Source organism: Cenococcum geophilum (genome assembly GCF_001692895.1).
Source record: "Cenococcum geophilum 1.58 unplaced genomic scaffold K441scaffold_19, whole genome shotgun sequence".
In the NCBI taxonomy this organism is placed as follows: Eukaryota; Fungi; Ascomycota; class Dothideomycetes; order Gloniales; family Gloniaceae; genus Cenococcum; species Cenococcum geophilum.
Window position 1 is genome coordinate 801213 of NW_027137577.1, and position 19715 is coordinate 820927.

The 19715-nt window shown below is 38.6% G+C and overlaps 3 protein-coding genes across 3 annotated transcripts; 2 read left to right on the forward strand and 1 right to left on the reverse strand.

Moving 5' to 3' along the window:
* The first annotated feature begins 1003 nt into the window (after positions 1–1003).
* On the forward strand, positions 1004–2710 carry K441DRAFT_90749 (uncharacterized protein). The gene is made up of 2 exons (XM_067654530.1): positions 1004–2430; positions 2496–2710. The coding sequence occupies exons 1-2, from the start codon at positions 1126–1128 to the stop codon at positions 2514–2516; spliced, it is 1326 nt and encodes a 441-aa protein (XP_067504382.1). The 5' UTR covers positions 1004–1125; the 3' UTR covers positions 2517–2710.
* Positions 2561–3204, forward strand: K441DRAFT_659324 (uncharacterized protein). Its single transcript, XM_067648508.1, has one exon. The coding sequence runs from the start codon at positions 2656–2658 to the stop codon at positions 3070–3072; it is 417 nt and encodes a 138-aa protein (XP_067504383.1). The 5' UTR covers positions 2561–2655; the 3' UTR covers positions 3073–3204.
* A 13105-nt stretch (positions 3205–16309) lies between these two features.
* K441DRAFT_686943 (DUF1770-domain-containing protein) lies at positions 16310–17056 on the reverse strand (the record flags this gene model as incomplete). Its single annotated transcript, XM_067652038.1, has 4 exons — positions 16310–16348; positions 16440–16460; positions 16496–16633; positions 16745–17056. 4 exons carry the CDS (start codon positions 17054–17056, stop codon positions 16310–16312), a joined length of 510 nt encoding a protein of 169 aa, XP_067504384.1.
* Between the last annotated feature and the right edge of the window lie 2659 nt (positions 17057–19715).

Consider the following 19715-nt stretch of genomic DNA (forward strand, 5'->3'; position numbering starts at 1 on the left):
ATCGCTCATCCCTCAAAACAATGACAACCACGGGGATCAGCCTGCCACCTTCCCCAGGCACCGAAAGTCCTTCGAAGTATTACTTTACTCCTTTGACCTGACTACGCTGCCCAACAGTATCCTTCTCAACAACGCCCATTGGAGGTCTTGGAGGGGCACCGCGATACCTACCCGGAATATGCCCGTCGCGAATGCGCCGAGGCTCTCTCTGCACGACATCCTTCCGCGATGCCGGAGCCAGAGCGAGTATTCGATTTCCTTAAGAATGCCGAGCGTTTGAAGTGTATGTCAAGAAGTGTGAGGCACACGCTGCTCAAGGACCCAGAGACGAAGAACAATGAACCAGATGGAGACCGAAAGGTGGACCGGAACGTGCTATTCACCAAGCGTGTATTAGAGAAGGTCTTTACGGAGAACAATGTAGTCAAGGTGCTGAGATGTCCTTGTCAGGTCTGCGAGCCAATCACCCGACAAACACCTCCTGATGAGGATGATCGGCTGGCCAACGATATATCCAAAGACCCTAACTATCAAATGCTGTTGGCAACTCTCGCATTCATGGGCGGGACATTCGCGGTGCGACAGCTGGACGAGCACACGTGCGACACCATTGAGAAGACGCTAGACCGAATGCCAAAGCTCCAATATCTGCGTGAGAACCTCTTTCAACCCTTTCGAGCTTATTGGAATCACTGCCCACACGATGAGCAACACCTCGTCAGTCGAGAACCCGATTCCCTTATATGTTTGGAAAGGCAGTTCCTCGCCCAACTACGGTCAGCTTGTTGGATTGTTAGGGTACCGTCTTTCCAAGCTGATAATCTACTGCGACGTTTTGGAGAGAGGCATAACATGCCCTTCGTCAATCAGATCCAACTGAACAATGGTGATCCAGACAGAGGACGCAGCTTCTACAAGTTCGAGATTCATCAGGATTACTGCGATGAGAAATTGAGGGTACGTAGAAAACCTACCATAGGGAAAAGGTGAAGTCGGGCGAGGACGTGAGGGATTCCGCTCCTTATCAACGTCTGTCCTTCGAAGGACCTGCCGCATCCCTGCATATTGACCGGAACGCTGACCGATCCAACGAAGGGTCGCCTCCTGTTCCGCAAGCAGCTCGCCATGAGCTCAGAAAAAGCACGGCAAGAGATCGACCGCGAAAGTGCGATCCTTCGGTATCTAAAGGACGTCGGCAACCCCAATATCGCTGAAGTGCTCTTTGCCTTCCAGGAAGAGTATCCGCCAAGCTTCAGTCTAGTTTTCGACTACCATCCCACCGATCTGCGGCAGATCCTATATGAGCAGACGCTCAATAGGCCTGAATTTGATCCAACGAACAAGCCTCCGAACCACTTTGTTGGGTCATGTCTGGATCACTGGCTGTGGGTTGGCGTCCTCGGCGTTTTCGATGCCGTTGCGGCGGTGCACGAACCCCAAAGACACACCCAAGCAATTCCCGAAACTGCAACTACAAGATTCCTGGGTGGCCATTTTGACATCAAGCCGGCGAACATCCTTATCGATGAGAGCGGACGTTTCCTTCTCACTGACTTCGGTCAGGCATATTTCAAGAAAGTGAAGATCGGCCAGGAGGCACACTTCACGGTTGGCGCACAGACCCAAAACTATATACCTCCGCCGAGCTATTCGAAGCTCAAGGTTGATGGCGCGCACAATGTTGAGGGGAAGAGGTGGTGGACGCAGGAATATGACCTGTGGGGCTTGGCATGTGTGTGCGCCGAAGTGTTGGCATATATTGTTGAAGGTAAAGATGCGCCCACTAAATTCCATGAGGACCGTGTGCAGGAAGACCCTACTGGAGTCGCAAGCTTCTGGAAGGCAGTAAATGGCCGAGATGTGATAAAGAAGTGCGTCTACACCCGCCTATCATTGTATAAACGGAAAGGAGATGAATACCTTACCAGAGTCTTGTCTCAAGTTGAAGAGATGTTCCGTATCCAAAGAGACAAGCCTATGTCAGTCAAGGCTTGCCACCAAGAGCTCTCAGCCAGCGTGAAGGTCGACCGCTATCTGTTCAAAAGCAGGGACGATAAGGAAATCGCTGGCGAGGGAACATATGTGTGTCTGAAACGTATGCGGACCTCGTTCTCCACCGAACGCGTCTCTCAAATGCGCTGCTCACTGTACCTCTGGGCGAACACCATCCGCAACAAGACCACACTTACTCTTGAGTTCTTCGGCTCAGAGAGCCAGTGCATAGTCACGCCAGGCACAACCAAAAACGCCAATGACGAAATCATACCCATTTCTATGTTCGACACCAACACACTTTTCGAAGCGAACCGCTTTCGCACCAACGGACCTTTCCTCCAATGCGCATTTCGCACCATGCACGATGGGGTAACCTTCCACTTTGCGAAGCGACGCGACTTCAATCACTTCTTCGGCGCAGTCACGCATCAGCATGTACGTACTGGCTCGGAATTCCGCCTGCGTGGATGCCAAGTAGACGTGGGCTCAAATTGGAGTAGCAAGACATTCGAAACCACTGATGCTCATCTCCAGATCTGGGAGGATCTGCGTCCCGACGACTACGCCAGCCGCTATATCAACCCGACCATACCCACAATAACGGCTGACGATGCCTTCATTCCAAAATCGCCCACATCAGACGACCGATCAAGCACAAACATGAGCGTACGAACAAGGGGCAAGAAGCCGGAAAAACAAGACGTCGTATACTTCCGCCTCGTCCTTTACCTCAAGACACCTTGCGCACTCGTTATCCTCGTGATCTCCCTCAACCACAACACCTTCTACGAGATCTTCGACGAGAACAACGGCAAGGCGCGCATGATCTTGGAGCGCCGATCAGGCCAAAAGAAGATCTTTGCAGCTGTCTACGAGCGCGAGGTCGCAGCACCGGGTGTGCCCAGCGACTTAGGCGCTCCGCCTCAAGCGGACGACTATCCGGGTATACCTCTGGATACGAAGGTGTTGGCGGAAGATGTGGAGAAGGATAGTGGGTTGAAGAGGGTGAAGATGGACTTTTGGGGAAGTGGAGGTCTGGAAAGATTCAAGAAGTATTATGCGCAGTTGAAGAAATAGGGTTGTTGCGGGCGTATCGGAGTGAGAAGGGATAGCGGAGAATAGGATACCCTGGGCATGTATACTATAGCGCTTCATCCTAGTTTCTGTACACTATGTTAAGCATAATCCAAAGCATACTTGAGCACGCAGTCTGATAAGAAAAACAATTCCTCCACGAGTCAGCGAGTTCACGCCAAGTCTGAACGAAAGATAAATCGTCCCCGATGGTAAAAGTATATCCCTCGCATTGAAAAGCTTAAGACGTATATCGGTATATAGTCCCAATCTGGCACTATTTCCTACATCACGCTTTCTCCGGTCGGTCTATTATTCATGATTAGATGTGCACGTGCGTACTTCCCATCCCAGGTAGGGCAAAAAGGATATTCATCACGTGACGTCTCCATTCACTCGAACCGCACACACGTTACCTCAGCGAGCTCAGACGTGATTTTTTTGGCTAGCGTCGGAATAACAGCTACGCCGTCTCCTTCTTGCAAAATCACGTCTAAGAGCCTTTGGCGAGATTTATTAAAAACGTAAGCAAAATCCGTAAAACGGATATTGCGGATATCTAATTCATTTATTTACACAACGCGTTATTATTACCAAAAGTTAATATAATATTTTTAAGACTTAGGGCTTCTAAATAGTATAAATTTTATAATATAGCTATCGCTTAGTCCTAATATTAATTTTGTTAAAGTTAAAAAACGCGTTATTAAAAGCGTAAGCATATATTATATCTTATTAAATAGTCTACTAATATATACATAACTATACAGATATATAGATATCTATTACTTAAAGCTATTATAACACCTAATAGGTGCTATAGTTAGGTCCTTCCTTAAAAATATCCTCCCTTAGCCTAGACTGCCTTTATTACTGCTAGGCGTTATATCAATATAGAAAACCTACTATAGCTTAAAAGAAAAGCACTAGTTATTAGGGTTAGAAGACTATAGTTAAATAGGAACGCTAGTAGGTCTCACAAAGCTTATAGGAGCTAAATAATCGTATATAGGAGGATCTTACGTCCCTAGTAGAGAGGCAGTTATAGAACGTATAAGATAAGCTTTTAGCCTTATAGGAGGTAAGCAAAGATAAACAGTTAATCGTAATAGATAGAGCTATTAAGCTTCTATATCCGTATAGCGGATAACCTAGTTAAATTAAGGTATTAAAACGGGTAATATATAGGCAGAGGGACTTATTTCTAGCGGCGAAGATATTATAGGGTAAAAGTATAATAATATAGGCAATTCTATTACTAATTTAAGCTTCTGTTACTATTATTATATTACCTCTAAATATAATTAGAGAGGAGTAGCTATTAAAGATACGGGCTATCCCAGAAGCAAATCCTATATTTATATATGCGGAGGTAATAAAAGTATATACGGATATCCTAAAACATATTAAGGCGGGTTAGTTTACGCATATTCTAGTATTACTAGAGTTGCTATTAAGTAAACAGTTCCACTATATCCTTACTTAGCCCGCTTTTCGCTNNNATATTTCCTTAGTTATAATTAATAAGTATTATCTAGTTACTAACTAGGGTAAAAGCTTCTGGCCCTATTACGTATAGCTCTTTAAGGTTTAATTACTACTTAGTCTAATAGTGCCGTAGTTTATATATACTATAATACTTAATAAGGAGATATATATAAAGGTAATAAAGCTAGCGGAGTTTTATTAGAGTATAATAGATCTTAAATAAATAGATATTAATTAGCCTGACCTATCCATTATTAGGGGCTATATTAAGAGGAGGGATAAGAATAATTATAAGGCACTATTCTTTGTTATTAAAGAGGCATTTAAGAAGGCGGTAGTAGAGGAGGATTATACATCCGCGACCCTTAGCTAGATATCCGTAGTATCTAGTAAGATATCCATATTATTTAGCTAAACGCCTATAGCGCCTAGTAGGATATCCGCATCTTCTAGTTAAATATCCACTACCTTTATTTATTAATTAGTTGGGCGGATCTAAAATCTGGTAGAAGGTACTATATAGCTAAAGGGACAAAAGGTTCTAAGTCCCAAATTAATTCCTAAAACAATTATCTTTCTTTATACTAAAAATTATATCCATAGGTATATAAATACTATCCATTTATAGCTTATAACTAAGGGCTATACTATTAAGTAGGCTAAAATAGCAATATGGAGTTATTATGCGATATTATCTAAATATAATAAGAGTAGGGAGTATTAAAATTTCTATATAGAAGACTTACCTACCCGTATTCTTATTATGTTGGACGCCCTAGCCTATAGTACGGATATTCTAGATATTATCCGTTTTATTATATACGGTTATTATTCTAATAAAAGCCTAAATATAATACTATAGCAATTTAGACGGGCCGCCTAACGCGATAGTATTACTAGATATATAATTTTCCTTATTAAAGACTAGTATAAGGGCGCTCTTACAGATATTATACCGCTAAAGCAAAAGTCTTAAAAACCTACAGCCCCTCTATCTACCCAACTTGGTTATAACTTTATTACTGCTAGGATAGCAATATAGGAGGATAGGGTAGTGGATTTCGCTAGTAATCTAGCTTTATTTATTATAATTAATAGTAATATTATCTTATAGGTATCTGCTCGGGAGGAGGAAGATTAAATACTTAATAAGAATATAATATTATTAGCCCTATTAATTAAGTATATAGAAAAACAGAAGAGGGTAAAGACTAATATAGAGAAACGGGTGGTACTTTTAGATATATTATACGAGCTTGTAAATAAAGCTACTAGATATCTACGCAATATTCTACTTAAGCCATATAAGGAGACAAGTCCGCTATCTAGAGGTCCACGCTATTGCTTTAATTATAATAATTTATTGTAGGCTTATAAGGAGTATAATATTATTATATTATATATTAGGGATATTACAAAGAGCAAGTACTTAAAGGATCTATTTATAAGTATTAAGAAGTAGATTAAAGGATGGCTTAATATAATATACTAGGATATAGTTTAGAGTCTAATTTCCAGTTATATTATATTTAACGATTAAATCTATATACTTTATATCTAACCTTCGCTAACCTATAAGGGCCTTAAGCGGATATTACCTAAATAGGATTATAGCTTCCTAGGAGATAAAGTAGACGCGCTTATCCGCTTTATTTATAAGAAAGAAACGTAATACTTTAGCTATAGTGTCTTATAGGCTGCGTCACAATCTAGTAGACATATTGCTATATCTAGAGGTACTAGGAGTACTGGCCTTAATTAACCGTTATAAACTAAAGTATTATAGCCCTTATAGCGCAGTATTAGCTCTTAGCTCTTAGAGCAATCTAAATATTAAAGCTTATAGTATAGCATTAAATTTAAATCCTTAGGGCAGTCTAAGTATTAGAGCGTATAGTATAATACTAAGTCTTAACTTTTAGATAAGCCTAAGGTTTAATATTTGTAACATAGTACTAGATCTCTAATTATAAAAAATTCTAAAGTTTAAGATCTATAGTATAGCACTAGTTCCTAGGTAGTAGGAAATCTGGAAATTTAGAATTTATAATATAGTATTAGATCTCCGCTCCTAGAGAATCCTAAGGCTTAAGATTTAAGTTATAATACTAAATCTCCGCTCCTAGAAAACTCTAAGGCTTAGGGTTTATAGGCTAATACTTAATCTCCACCCTCTAAACTAGGCGCAGTTCAGAATTCGCGTACTAGTACTCAATCCCCGCCTTCTAAATTGGGTGCGGCTTAGAATTTATAGTCTAATATTCGATCTCCGCTCTTTAAACTAGGTATAGCTTAGAACCTACGGCCTAGTACTTAATCTTCGCCCTCGGTTTTAAATATAACGCAGCTTTAGTAGGTTAGTATTTAATATTCCTTAGCATTCTACTTATTTATTAACTTAACTAAGACTAAAGTAGAGCTCTAATTAATATCTAGGTATTAAGTGTCAATCTTTATATATGCATTTAAATAGTTCATTAGATTCTTATTTAAAAAAAAATACTAGGGTTTATACTAAAAGCTCCTAAAACCTATAGAACCTATATTATATTAGCCATTTAGTTTAAGTATCTTATAATCCTCTTAACTAGATATTATCTATTCTTCTTAGGCTACTATACCTTAAGCCTCTTAGCCAATATTAGATCCACCTCACAGTAAGAAAAAATAAAGGGACGTATCTACGCACTTTAAAAGTAAGAAATCCACTTACTAAGTAAACCTAATATCCACTTATAACCCTCCTCCAGCACCTTAATTAAGCGGTAATTCTATATTAATATTACTTCGTAAGTTAACTAGACGGCGCCCACTTACTTTAATTAGTAGTAACTTAACTATAAAGGATTTGCGCGTTACAAATAAGCATATATAAAGTAGTTAATATTTACTAAGGTAAGTCACTATAATAGTGATTATTTATTAGTAAGCTAATTCGATAAAATCTACAGCACGGATATTTACCTTTAATTAACCTCCGTACCTTCTACCTCACAGCATTACACCATAAACTTTATCATTATTATTTTATCTACTGTCCATTAGCATACTACTATCTACAATATCTTCTTTTATACCTCTAAATACGTTTAACAGCTATTTAGTTAAGGAACTTAATATACGCGACGTTAACAATAAAATAATTAAGGACGCTTTTAAGGACACTCTTTCTTTCACTAATCCTTTAAAATCTCTATTTAGAAAGTAAGCTTTCTAATACTAAATTATGCCTACAGCTAATATAATTTAAAAATATATATACTAAAGCACTCTTTGTTAGATCTAGCAGAGCACTATAATAAGGTTATTACAAAATCTATTAGAAATCCACTTACCTCTTTACTGCCTACCTCTTTGCCACCTACTTCTTTACCACTTACCTCTTCGCCGCCTACCTTTAAGCCGCTTATTTCTTCGTCGCCTACTACTTCTAAGAAGTTTAATCCTTATTATACTTCTACTTCTCTTAAGAGGCAGGCTAATAGAATTACTACGCAAAATTTTTAGTATAAGATAGCCTTTAAATTATATATATTAACTATACCCTTTTAGTATCTTATCTACTAATTTACCTCTTATAGTAACCTAATAGAAATTTTAGAAATTTTAGATAACAATAAAGAGAATAATTTTAATAACGCCGACTCTCCTAAAAGCCCTCCTTTATCCTCTTATAATCTCCATAGCCCTTATAAGCTCCACAGCATATAAACGGCCTAAGCTATAACGTTAGATATTAACATAAATAAGCGCCTTCCTATTTAAGTGCCGTTAGTAAATAAATAGTATACCTTAAAAGCTAGTGCTTGGGAGAATATAAAGAAAGCTCGCTAGCGGATATATACCCATATCTAGAATATTAAGGGTAGCTCTAGTATGCTATATAATCCGCTATACGCTTTATATATTAAGTAAGACTATAAATGTCGCGTTTATAAGCAGAACTCTGGGCTATATTTTAAAGGTACATACTTAAAATATTAATTAAGTAGTAGGTCGTGTAAAAAGGTATATACTAATAGTATACTATTATTCTATTAGCTAACACGTATATAAAATAGTTTACTAAGACTAGAGCCGGTTACACCTTAGCGTAAAAAACGTACGCAATTAGCTTCTACCAGTAGTCCAGCTAGAACACCTACTAAGAAGATATAATATCCATATCTTAATAATACGGATATTGCTAATATCCGTATAGCTTTATACCCGTACTATCCCCCCTCTAAAAACCTCCCCTTTCCCTAAAACTCTTACTTATAGTAATATACGCAGCTATAGGGGCACCTGTTCTACCGCTACTCCTCCTACTCTTTTATAAATTCCTAGCACGCCTAGTGCTACTTTTAGTACTACTACCGCTCCCATTAGCACGGAAAATATTAGGGTGTATTTAGTAATTACTATTTCCGTACGCATTAATATAGTTTATAAATAGGTAACTAAGATAGCAAAAAATATTCAGGCTATAGATCGCCGGTTAAGTAAGCTTAAAGATTCTCTAAGTAAGATAAAGGATGGGCTTACGTTTATAAGGTGTAGTATTATAGCACTTATACGCAACGCCGGGTTACTAGATATAGAATTTAAGTAAATATAGGTTAGCTATTACTGCGGGTTAGCTATTATTATAGGTTAACTATTATTACGGGTCTAGAGTAATAAAATAGTAGCTCTTACCTCTCTACTACTATATATATAGGAATTAAGTCTTTACCTTATATTTTATAGATATAATTAATATTATAATATCCGTATAAGCTAAGATAAAGATATTTATATATCCGCACCATTAATAATTACTAAGGTAAGTTACTATAGTAGCAATTATTTATTAGTGAGCTAATTTAATAAAATAGGTAGCGTAGATATTTACCTTTAATTAACCTCCGCACCTCTTCTTCCTCTACTAACCTTTTACCTTACAGCACCGCACCGTAAAATTTATTATTATTATTCTATCTACTATCCCTTAGCATTCTTCTATCTATAATGCCTTTATTTATACCTGTAAACAATATTAATGCGAATAATAGTAGCTAGGTAGTTAAGGAGCTTAATATACGCGAAATAAACGAGGATACTATTAAGTACGCCATAGCTACTCTTATTAAGCCTTTAGACTTTATTCCTAAAAAGTAAGCTTCCTAATACTAAATTGTGCCTATAGCTAATATAATTATAGAAAATATATACCAAAGCGCTCTTTATAGGATTTAGTAGATGATAAAAATATAGATAGAACGAAATCCACTAAAAATCCGCGTACCTTTTTGCTGCCTGCCTTTCTGTTACCTACATCTTTGCTATAGGCCACTTTACCGTCCGCTTCTTTACTATTTGCCTCTCTACTACCGCTACCTAATACTTTCAAAAGGAGGCTTAATAAGGCTCATTTATCTTCTTTTTTTAAAAAGTAGGCTAAAAAGGCTGCTAATATAAATCTAAAGGCTAAGATAGCTATTAAATCGTATATATTAATTATACTGTTTTAATATCTTATCTATTAATTTACCTCTTATAGTAGCCTAGACGTTTATAAGGTTTCTTTAAATAGCGAATCTTTAAATAGCAGCAAAGATAAAGATCTTAATAACGCCGACTCTTATAATCTCCGCAGCCCTTATAATCTCCACAGCCCTTATATTCTCTATAGTACTATAAATATAAATAAGCGCCTTCCTATCTAAGTGCCGTTAGCGAATAAATAGTATACTCTAAAAGCTAGTATTTAGGAGAATATAAAGAAAAGTCGCTAGTGGATATTAACACACGTCTAGAATATTAAGGGTAGCTTTAGTAAGCTGCGTAACCCGCTATATACTTTATATAAGAAGTATAGCCACAAGTATCGCGTTTATAAGAAGGACTCTAGGTCTTATTTTAGGGGTGCGTGCTTAAGATATTATATAGGTGGTAGGTTATACGGAAAGGTACATACTAATAGTATATTATTATTCTGTCAGCTAATATATATATAGAAAAGTTTACTAAATCCAGAGCCGGCTATACCTTAGCGTAAAAAACGTGCGAAGTTAGCTTCTGCTAATAGTCCACCTAAAACGCCTACTAAGAAGGTATAATATCCGCGTATTAATAATACGGATATTACTAATATCCGCATAGCTTCGTTCTCACACCATCCCCGCCTATACTACTACACCTCCCCCTACTAAGACCTCCCCTCCTATTAAGACTCCTACTTATAGTAGTATACGCAGTTATAGAGGCACCCGCTTTACTGCTGCTCCTTCTACTCTTTTACTAATTACTAGCACGCTAGGTGCTGCTATTACTGCTATTGCTTCTGCTAGCACGGAATCTATTAGAGTATATTTAGCAATTACTATTTCTACGCGTATTAATATAGTTTATAAACGGGTAACTAATATAGCAAAAGATATTCGAGCTGTGGACCGCCGGTTAAACGAGTTTAGAGATTCTCTAAGTGAGATAAAGGATAAGCTTGCGTTCCTAAGGCGTGGTATTATTACACTTATATGTAATACTGGGCTACTAAATATCGAATAAGTAGATATAAGTTAGCTGTTACTATAGGTTAGCTATTATTGCGGATTTATAATAATAAAATAGTAGCTCTTACCTTTTTGCTACTATATACGTAGGAATTAAGTCTCCGCCTTATATTTAATAGATATACTTAATTAATATTATAATATCTATATAAGCTAAGGTAAATATATCCGCACAAGCTAAGATAAAGATATTTATATATCCGCACTATAAAATAGCTAACTGCTACGTTATATACTACGCACTAAGAAGATTATACGCTAGCTAGAATTAATATTAATAAAAAGAACTCGCTTAATATATTAAGATAGAAACGTACTATAAGCCCAAGCATTTAAAAGTCCTCTAGTATATTATCTATAGCCTTATTAAATCCGTCCTTATAAGGGTTATATAGTAAACCGTTAATATAAGACATCCATATATTAAAATTAGTAATACCGCCCTATAAGAGCCGCTCTAATCTAAGTTAAAAAATAGTAGATGCCTTAAACCTAATATCCCGTATACGCTAACGCATAATAGAAGTATATCCGCAATTAAAATAATATATTACTGTTACTCTTAGCATTTATTAAGTAACTTATACACCGACTATTATATATATTAGTAGAGGTATAGGCGTAACATTAGGACAATAAACTATGTAAATATATTTAGCAGCTTCTTCTAGTACCTTTATATTCTTATTAGCGTTACTAAAGCTATATATAAGGGGATTAAGTGGCAAACCAGCTGCAGTTAATAGAAAGGCGTTAAATATATTTACGCCGTCCTTTATAAGTTTCTTATATTCGCGCTATAGAAGCAAAGGAGCCTTAAAATCCGCTAAGCGCCGCGTATATTATATAATTAAATCCTTTCTAATCTAATCTGCAAGATAGCGGATATCTAGCGCTAGAGACTTAGTTGTATATTTGCTATTTATATGCTTACTAAATATATACTTAAAAATATCACGGAGCGGGCTAGTATAACTTATTATAAGAACACTCTACTTAAACAGCTCGTCTATACTAAACGTCAAATTCCTATATATTTAGATTAACTCCTTAAGTTAAAGATTTAGCAGTTTATTAAGGTAATCCGTCTTAAAGAAGCTATCTAGCCGCCCTTAGAGGTTGACTAAACTATTGGCAAGGATAGCCCATTAAAGTACTAGATTGTAAGCGCTTATTTTAACTAGTTGCTATAGGATTAGTATATTATATATATAGTTCTTTAATAAGCTTCTAGTAAAGTATAAGTAAAGGCGGGGGATTATACGCTTTAGTAGTCCGATATCCGCATGCTTAATAGCGTATTTTAAAAGCTTATAAGTATTAATAACCTATAGGAACCGGATATAATTAAAGAACTCTATATTATAGTTATTAGCGGCGGAGCTTAATATATCCGCAGAGGATAACGTTGCTGCTAGCTAATATACGTTAGCAGATAGCTCTAAATAATTAGACATGCACTAATTTATATCACGGCATACATCTCTTAAAAAAGCCGTTATGCGGATATCCTTAATATGCTCTAGAAATTGCTGCGGAGATAGGTTTTATATATATCGCTCGGCCTTACCGTCTACCTTAATATTGCACTTTTTATAGATATAGAGTAGAAACAGCGCAATAATACAAGCGTTAAAGCTTTGGAGGATTAGCTCTTCCATATAATAAAATAGGGCCTTTTCCCTAGGAATATTACACCGCCTTAGGTGGTTTATATAGGTATAAAGCGCTAAAAACTGCTACGCGGCTTCCTTACCCCTATAGAACGTACGCATAACTATATATAGGAAGTTTAATTGTATATACTATAGCTCTAGAATAGGCAATACCTACTTATAGCTATTATATGCACCTTCTACCTTAACCCGCTCCTCTTTATATAATTAAATAAGCTTTATAGTTTTCTAATCTCTATATACTAGGATAAGCCAGTTATTAAAAGCGGTTTTATAATTATACTATAGTTATTCTAAAAAGATATTCTCTATTACGTAATAGTTACCATTAATAGAAGCCTCGCTATTTAGAATAGGTCCTAGAGTTATATACTCTGTCCTTCTATAAGGGAGAATATTAACTACTGGTATACGCGGATATCTAATATCCGCGTTAGAGTTAAATATACCATTAACCGCAGTAGAATACGCGTATTAGATGGCGTCCGTAATAAAACTTATAAATATCCGTTTTTAGAGGTTATTAAACCTATTCCTAGCTATATTAATAACCTTATCTAGGTTAAGTTAATAGGTGTTATTTAATATTAACTGCTTAAGGCCCCCTTTAGGCATGCATACTTCGCGTAAAATCTTTCCTGTAGTATATAAAGTAAACTTACCAGTCTTGCCAATAACCTAATATTAAGTCTTTTAGCAATAGTTAAAGTTATTATAGATAATATAGACATTATTATAAATAGATAGAGACTTAATTAGTTTCTTAATGGTTATTAGCGCTAGAAGGGCTAGTAGAATTAATAGGACCTTCCTTAGAACATTTGGCTAGCTTAAGCTTTTTAGCGTTAAGAGCCTTATAACTATTAATTAGACTAAGGCTATATAAGAAAGATAGCATATAGCGCTTTATACTAAGCGCCTAAAAATATAGACTAAGTAGATGGGTAAAACCATTTATGGAGTTCTAGGCGAACCCTAGGAGGAATATAAAGGCAACTATAACTATACGTCTACCGTATAGATCTTAACTACGTTCCTTTTTATTTAGTGCGGATATCCCCTTAATAAGCCGGAATAGTAGCGGACCGTACTACTAAACAAACTTAGCCGCATTCTTAAGGTTAATATCCTAAAACTCTATATCTAGAGTCCATATGTTAAAGGGGCCGTGCTATAATTATAGTTGGCAGAGCTCTTTCTAGATATAGCGGATAGTATAGGTTATTAGCATTATATAAATATCAGCCCTATTAATAAGTTCTTCTTATATTTCCTTATTCTCTAGTAAAGGAATAAGCAGGTCCCCTACTTTCTTCTTCTTCCTATTACCTTTATGCCTATTCTCGCTTTCTAAGTACTTAGAGACTAGCCTGTGAAAAGACCAGCCCTATTAACGTAAAAGGTCCTTAACGATATTAACCTTCTCTTTCTTTAATATCTTTATCTAACTAGTAGATAGAATATCCGCTAGAATATCCGCTGGAATATCCGCTGGCTATAGAGAGGGCTAGCGGCGTAGGCGTAAGCGTTTAGCGTTGGTGTTTACTACGCAACTTAGGAGTGCGGGGGTAGAATTAGGGCCTTAACGGCGACAAATTCCTTTTAACGTCGCGCGTGTATAAGGGGCTAAAGATCTTATAACTTATAGAGTAGGCTTTTCTCTATAATTTAGTGTAATTTTTATATTAACAGGTATTATGGGAGGGTAGATCAATTTCGTTAAAGTTAAGGAGGTCTTCTTATATAAATAGTGTTTAGGTTTTCTACAAATCTCGCTAAAGGGCCTCAGACTAAGAAAACGATTACCGTCCTAAATTAGCTTAGCGGACGGTGCGGATATTTCTATATCCGCAATCGATTTCTTAGTCTGAGCTTTTAAGGTAAGTGCGTAAGAGTACAGGGCTCTCCTATAGAGGCCCCTACGGTAGGGTTCTATAATAGATAAAGTAGATAAAGCGCTAAAGGAAGATAAGGAGTAATTCTTTAGATAAGCTTATTAGTGTGTTTAGTTAACTAGAACGTAGATTAATAGTAAACTTAGTAGGTAGATTAATCTACTATATTCTTTTAGTCGGACCGTACGCGAATACTAGAATTAAAAATATGTGTATAGTTACGGAGCTTTAATCCTATTAATTCTATTGGCTAGCTCTTATTAATAACTATAGGATTAAATTTACTAACTAAAGGGGTAAGCTCTTTAACCTCTACTTTAGTAAAGCGGGTAAAGAACTTAAAATACTTATTATTTAGGCTTTCTTCCTCTTCTAGCGCCTATATATTAAGAAGCTTTTATATAGGACTAGGCCTCTTTAAAGGCTTCTACGCCTATACTAGTTCAGCTTTATTAGACAGCTATAGCGGCATTAAGTACATTAACGTTATCTATCTATAGTAGCTAAGCTATAGCAGCAAAGAACATATAACGTTTAGGCCCGTCTATAGTACTACTAAGAAGAATATTAATATAGTGATAAGGCGACAGTAGTGGGTTCGGTAAAATTAACTATTTAATTCGTTTCTATAAGGGATATTATTGCGGTCACCTCGAGTTTCCCTTAGGATAACCGCCAGACACCCCTTGGACAGCCGTCGGTCACGTGCCCGTAGTATATAGTCTCCGCGATCCCAGAGGCCTCACCTCCTTAAGGATTCGTCTCCTCCACAATCTATCCTGTTCCTACAATCGTGCCTTATAGCCCCCTGTCTACAAAGTTCCCTCACAGTTTCTTATTAAAACCCCTTTTAGCTAAAGCGTTAATTAATTACGCTTGACGTAAGAGTAAGCGCTAATACGCATTGAATTATAGTTATATCTTCCAACAGATACCTTTTAACGGTTTATCGAAACCCCTATTGAACACTACGTAATGTTTGATCACCAGATCGAAAGGGGTTACCCCCTATATGAATGAAACAGACATTCCCGGAAACCAGTGATGTAGGGGTGGACTGGAAGGAATCTGTTTCGACGGCGCTGGAAACTAAGACTGACTAAAACCTGACGTGGTTACAGATAGAACCAGGGTTCCCCACACCTCAACCGTGGACGGGTGGGGGAGATTAGTAAAATGGAGACCCTTTCGGAACCGCCAAGGCCGTTCGGACCTGTCGGACAGGTGTTCCGGTGCTATATCCATTTTCTCCTTCAAGGGTTTTCTGATAATATGAGAGTTCAGTGGCACGATTCAAAGCGGGGACATACTTTAGTAAGCTGAAACCGGTCTCCTTGTTTTAGTGAGTATGTAGGGCCCAAAGCCAACTTCGTTTGTCAAATCGTGGCACTGTTGCAGATCTTCTGAAGAATACTGTTTCCTCTAGGCAAATTTGGAGAAGTCCTCGCTGGGAAAGTTGTATCACCTTTCTTTGTGTCGCAAGAGTAGGTTGAGCATACTAAACCTCATCAACGTTAGCAAACAGCGTGCCCACCATCTGTTACTTTGTCTATGAAGAAACCAAAAGACCGCAGGTTCTATGCACTCTGGAAACTCCTGAACGCCAGAAATGTTTGTTATTTGTACAAATTACTCTGAGCGGATCTTAGTCTTGTGCAGCGCTTGAAAATTCTCCTTTATAGTACTAAAAACCAATGTTAGTTCAAATTCATTTGTGTTATATATAGCTCCGACATGCCAAAAGGCCATCAGACCCCAACAAAATCCTTACTCACATCCTGCACGTCTTTTACTAACTTCAAATTGTTCACGCCTTGTCTTCCAGCACTACCCAGTTGTTGACACCCCACCACCACCTCCGAATACGTCCACCGACACTGTGACCGCTGAATTGCGAGGAGCGATTCCAGTACCGCCAACCAGAGAGTAGGAGGGTCCAAATGGCACCTTGCGTTAGAGCAAGCAGAACCTAGAGGGGAGAGTGTCGGGTTAGTGATTGCAAGAAATCTTGTCAAATCCGAGAAATAATGAAGAGTTTGAGAGCCTTTGTAGACCACGGAGAGTATGAAAGGGAAGATACCTGATCTCTAAATGTGATCCATAGTACACCCTTCCAACTCTTGGCTCCTTCGATACTCTTCAGATAACTCTGTTCAAAGCGTAGGTCTGGCAACGGTGGCATAGTAGTCCGCCTGGGCATAGGACGAAGGACAGAAAGAGGGATTTCGTCTTCGGCGACATCGGATTCGGCGGGAGAGCAGGCGATTGTGACAGGTTGTTTCTGACTTGCTGCGGTTGATGGATTGAGATCGAGTCTTGGGGAGGGGTGGCGGTTTATTGAAGCTGACTGGATTGCCGATGCAATCTCCATTGGAACATTTGACCCAGCCATTATGACGGCGCTCTCTGCGGTTATGGATAACCTCGGATGTTACTTGCTGAATGTCTCAATGATGAAGCTTCTCGACGTGTAGATCTCACTGACGTCTTAGCGAGCCACCCAAGATGACACTAAAGTTAGCCAACTTTACATGCTAGTAAATTTACTACTACTTAATAAATATTTATAAAATTGGATATTTAAAATATTTTAGTTAATACACAAGTTTTTAATATTAAAAACTTATTTATTTAACTTTTAATTGTTATTTTATTTTTAAATAGTAAAGTATAACGTAAGTGACAGAGTTATGACGGCGATAGGGTTATGACGGTCGGCTAGTACCGCCTTCCTAATTGAGTTTACCGCCTTCCTAATGTAGTATATTGCCGGTTCCAAAATTAAAATAGCAGCAACTTCATCTTATTTTAAATGCTTGCGACCAAATTAAAAAATCTTTTACCAACACTATAATGCCCCGCTAGCTCCTACAACCTAGCAGGGAAGAGAAAATATAGAGCGCTATTATTACCTGGCATTCTAGGCTCTATAAAGACCGGGAAACTTATACAAATTCCTATAAGGTAGATCCACAGACATTATAACGCCGTCTTAATAGAAAGCAACAGCCCCATAAAGTCGCCTATACCAACTAGAATCGTATTACCGTTACTAGCAAAGATTTACCTCAGCGAGCTCAGACGCGATTTTTTAGCTAGCATCGGAATAACCTAAGCCGTCTTCCGAATTGCAAAATCACGTCTGAGAGGCTTTGGCGAGTTTTGTTAAAAGCATAAGCAAAATCCGCAAAATGGATATTACGGATATCTAATTTATTTATTTACACAACGCGTTATTATTACCAAAAGTTAATACAATATTTTTAAGAACTAGGGCTTCTAAATGGTATAAATTTTATAATACGGCTATTGCTTNGTCCTGACATTAATTTCGTTAAAGTTAAAAAACGCGTTGTTAAAAGCATAAGCATATATTNTATCTTATTAAATAGTATACTAATATAGATAAAACTATACAGATATATAGATATCTACTACTTAAAGCTATTGCAACACTTAGAAGGTGCTATAGTTAGGTCCTTCCTTGAAAATATCCTCCCTTGGCCCGGAGTGCCTCTGCTACTACTAGGGGTAAGCTTTGGGCAGAGCCTCGTGCAGAGCTTCGTGCGGAGCCTCAGTAGAGCTTTGTGCAGAGCTTCGTGTAGAGCCTTAGTAGAGCTTCGTGTAGAGCTTCGCGCAGAGCTTCGTGTAGAGCTTCGCGCAGAGCTCCGTGCAGAGCTTCGTGTAGAGCTTGGTGTAGGGCTTCGTGCAGAGCTTCGTGCAGAGCTTCGTGTAGAGCCTGATGTAGAGCTTCGTGCAGAGCTTCGTGCAGAGCTTCGTGCAGAGCTTCGTGCGGGCGTGCAGACGTGTAGATGTGCAGACGGTAGACGTTCGTCGGGCGATCAATTGCAGAGACGTTTGTAGGGACAATTGTATGGGCAATTGATCAATTGATTGTATGGGCGTTCGTACGATTGTAGAACCTTCCTAGTATATTAGTGCTGCGTGTTAGTAGAGCTTTAGAGCTCTATATAGGCTTCGAGCAAGGCTTCGAGTAGAGCTTTTACAGAGCTTCGTACGGAGCTTCGAGCAAAGCTTCGAGCAGAGCTTCGAGCAGAGCTTCGAGCAGAGCTTCGAGCAGAGCTTCGTGCGGAGCTTCGAGCAAAGCTTCGTGCGGAGCTTCGAGCAAAGCTTCGAGCAAAGCTTCGAGCAAAGCTTCGAGCAGGACTTTGAGCAGAGCTTCGAGCAGGGCTTCGAGCAGAGCTTCGTGCGGAGCCTCGTGCAGAGCTTCGTGCAGAGCTTCGTGCAGAACTTCGTGCAGAGCTTCGTGCAGAACTTCGTGCAGAGCTTCGTGCAGAACTTCGTGCAGAGCTTCGTGCAGAGCTTCGTGCAGAGCTTCGTGCAGAGTTTCGTGCAGAGCTTTTGCAGAGCTTTAGTGGAGCTTCCTGCAGGTCTCCCCCTGANCTTCGTTCCGCAGAGCTCTCGCAAAGCTCCACAGCTCTACGCAGAGGGCTGGTGGCGTGGGCGTAAGCGTTCAGCGTTGGTGTTTACTGCGCGGCTCGGCGAGGTAGAATTNGGGCCTCTACCGCNACGAATTCCTCTTAACGTCGCGCGCGTATAAGGAGCTAAAGATCTCATAACTTATAGAGTAGGCTTTTCTCTATAATTTAGTGTAATTTTTATGTTGATAGGTATTATGGAAGGGTAGATTAATTTCGTTAAAGTTAATGAGGTCTTCTCATATAAACCGTGTTTAGGTTTTCTGCAAAGCTCGCCAAAGTGCCTCAGACCAAGAAAACAATTACCGTCCTAAATCAGCTTAGCGGACGGTGCGGATATTCCTATATCCGCATAATCAATTTCTTGGTATTAACTGCCCAGCTAATCCTCGGTCAGCCGAAAAATCACGTGTTCAGCCAGCCACCTAGGTCAGATTCAAAGATCTCCTCAGCGCCACCAGCGCCAAGCTGAGGAGATTCGCGTATCTAGGGCCACCTACTGATCGAGCCGCTGATTAACGCCGACCGTAGGGTAATTAGGGCCATTAAGGCCCCAAGTATATATAAAAAAGTCCTCCCTACCTATCCTCAATCGCGGCAGCATATCTGCTA

Bases quoted from the DNA above. Each gene is read 5' to 3' on its own strand.
- K441DRAFT_659324 (XM_067648508.1), top strand. From the start codon at position 2,656: ATGAGCGTACGAACAAGGGGCAAGAAGCCGGAAAAACAAGACGTCGTA.
- K441DRAFT_90749 (XM_067654530.1), top strand. From the start codon at position 1,126: ATGAGCTCAGAAAAAGCACGGCAAGAGATCGACCGCGAAAGTGCGATC. The intron at 2,431-2,495 runs GTACGTACTGGC...AAATTGGAGTAG, and splicing joins GCGCAGTCACGCATCAGCAT to CAAGACATTCGAAACCACTG.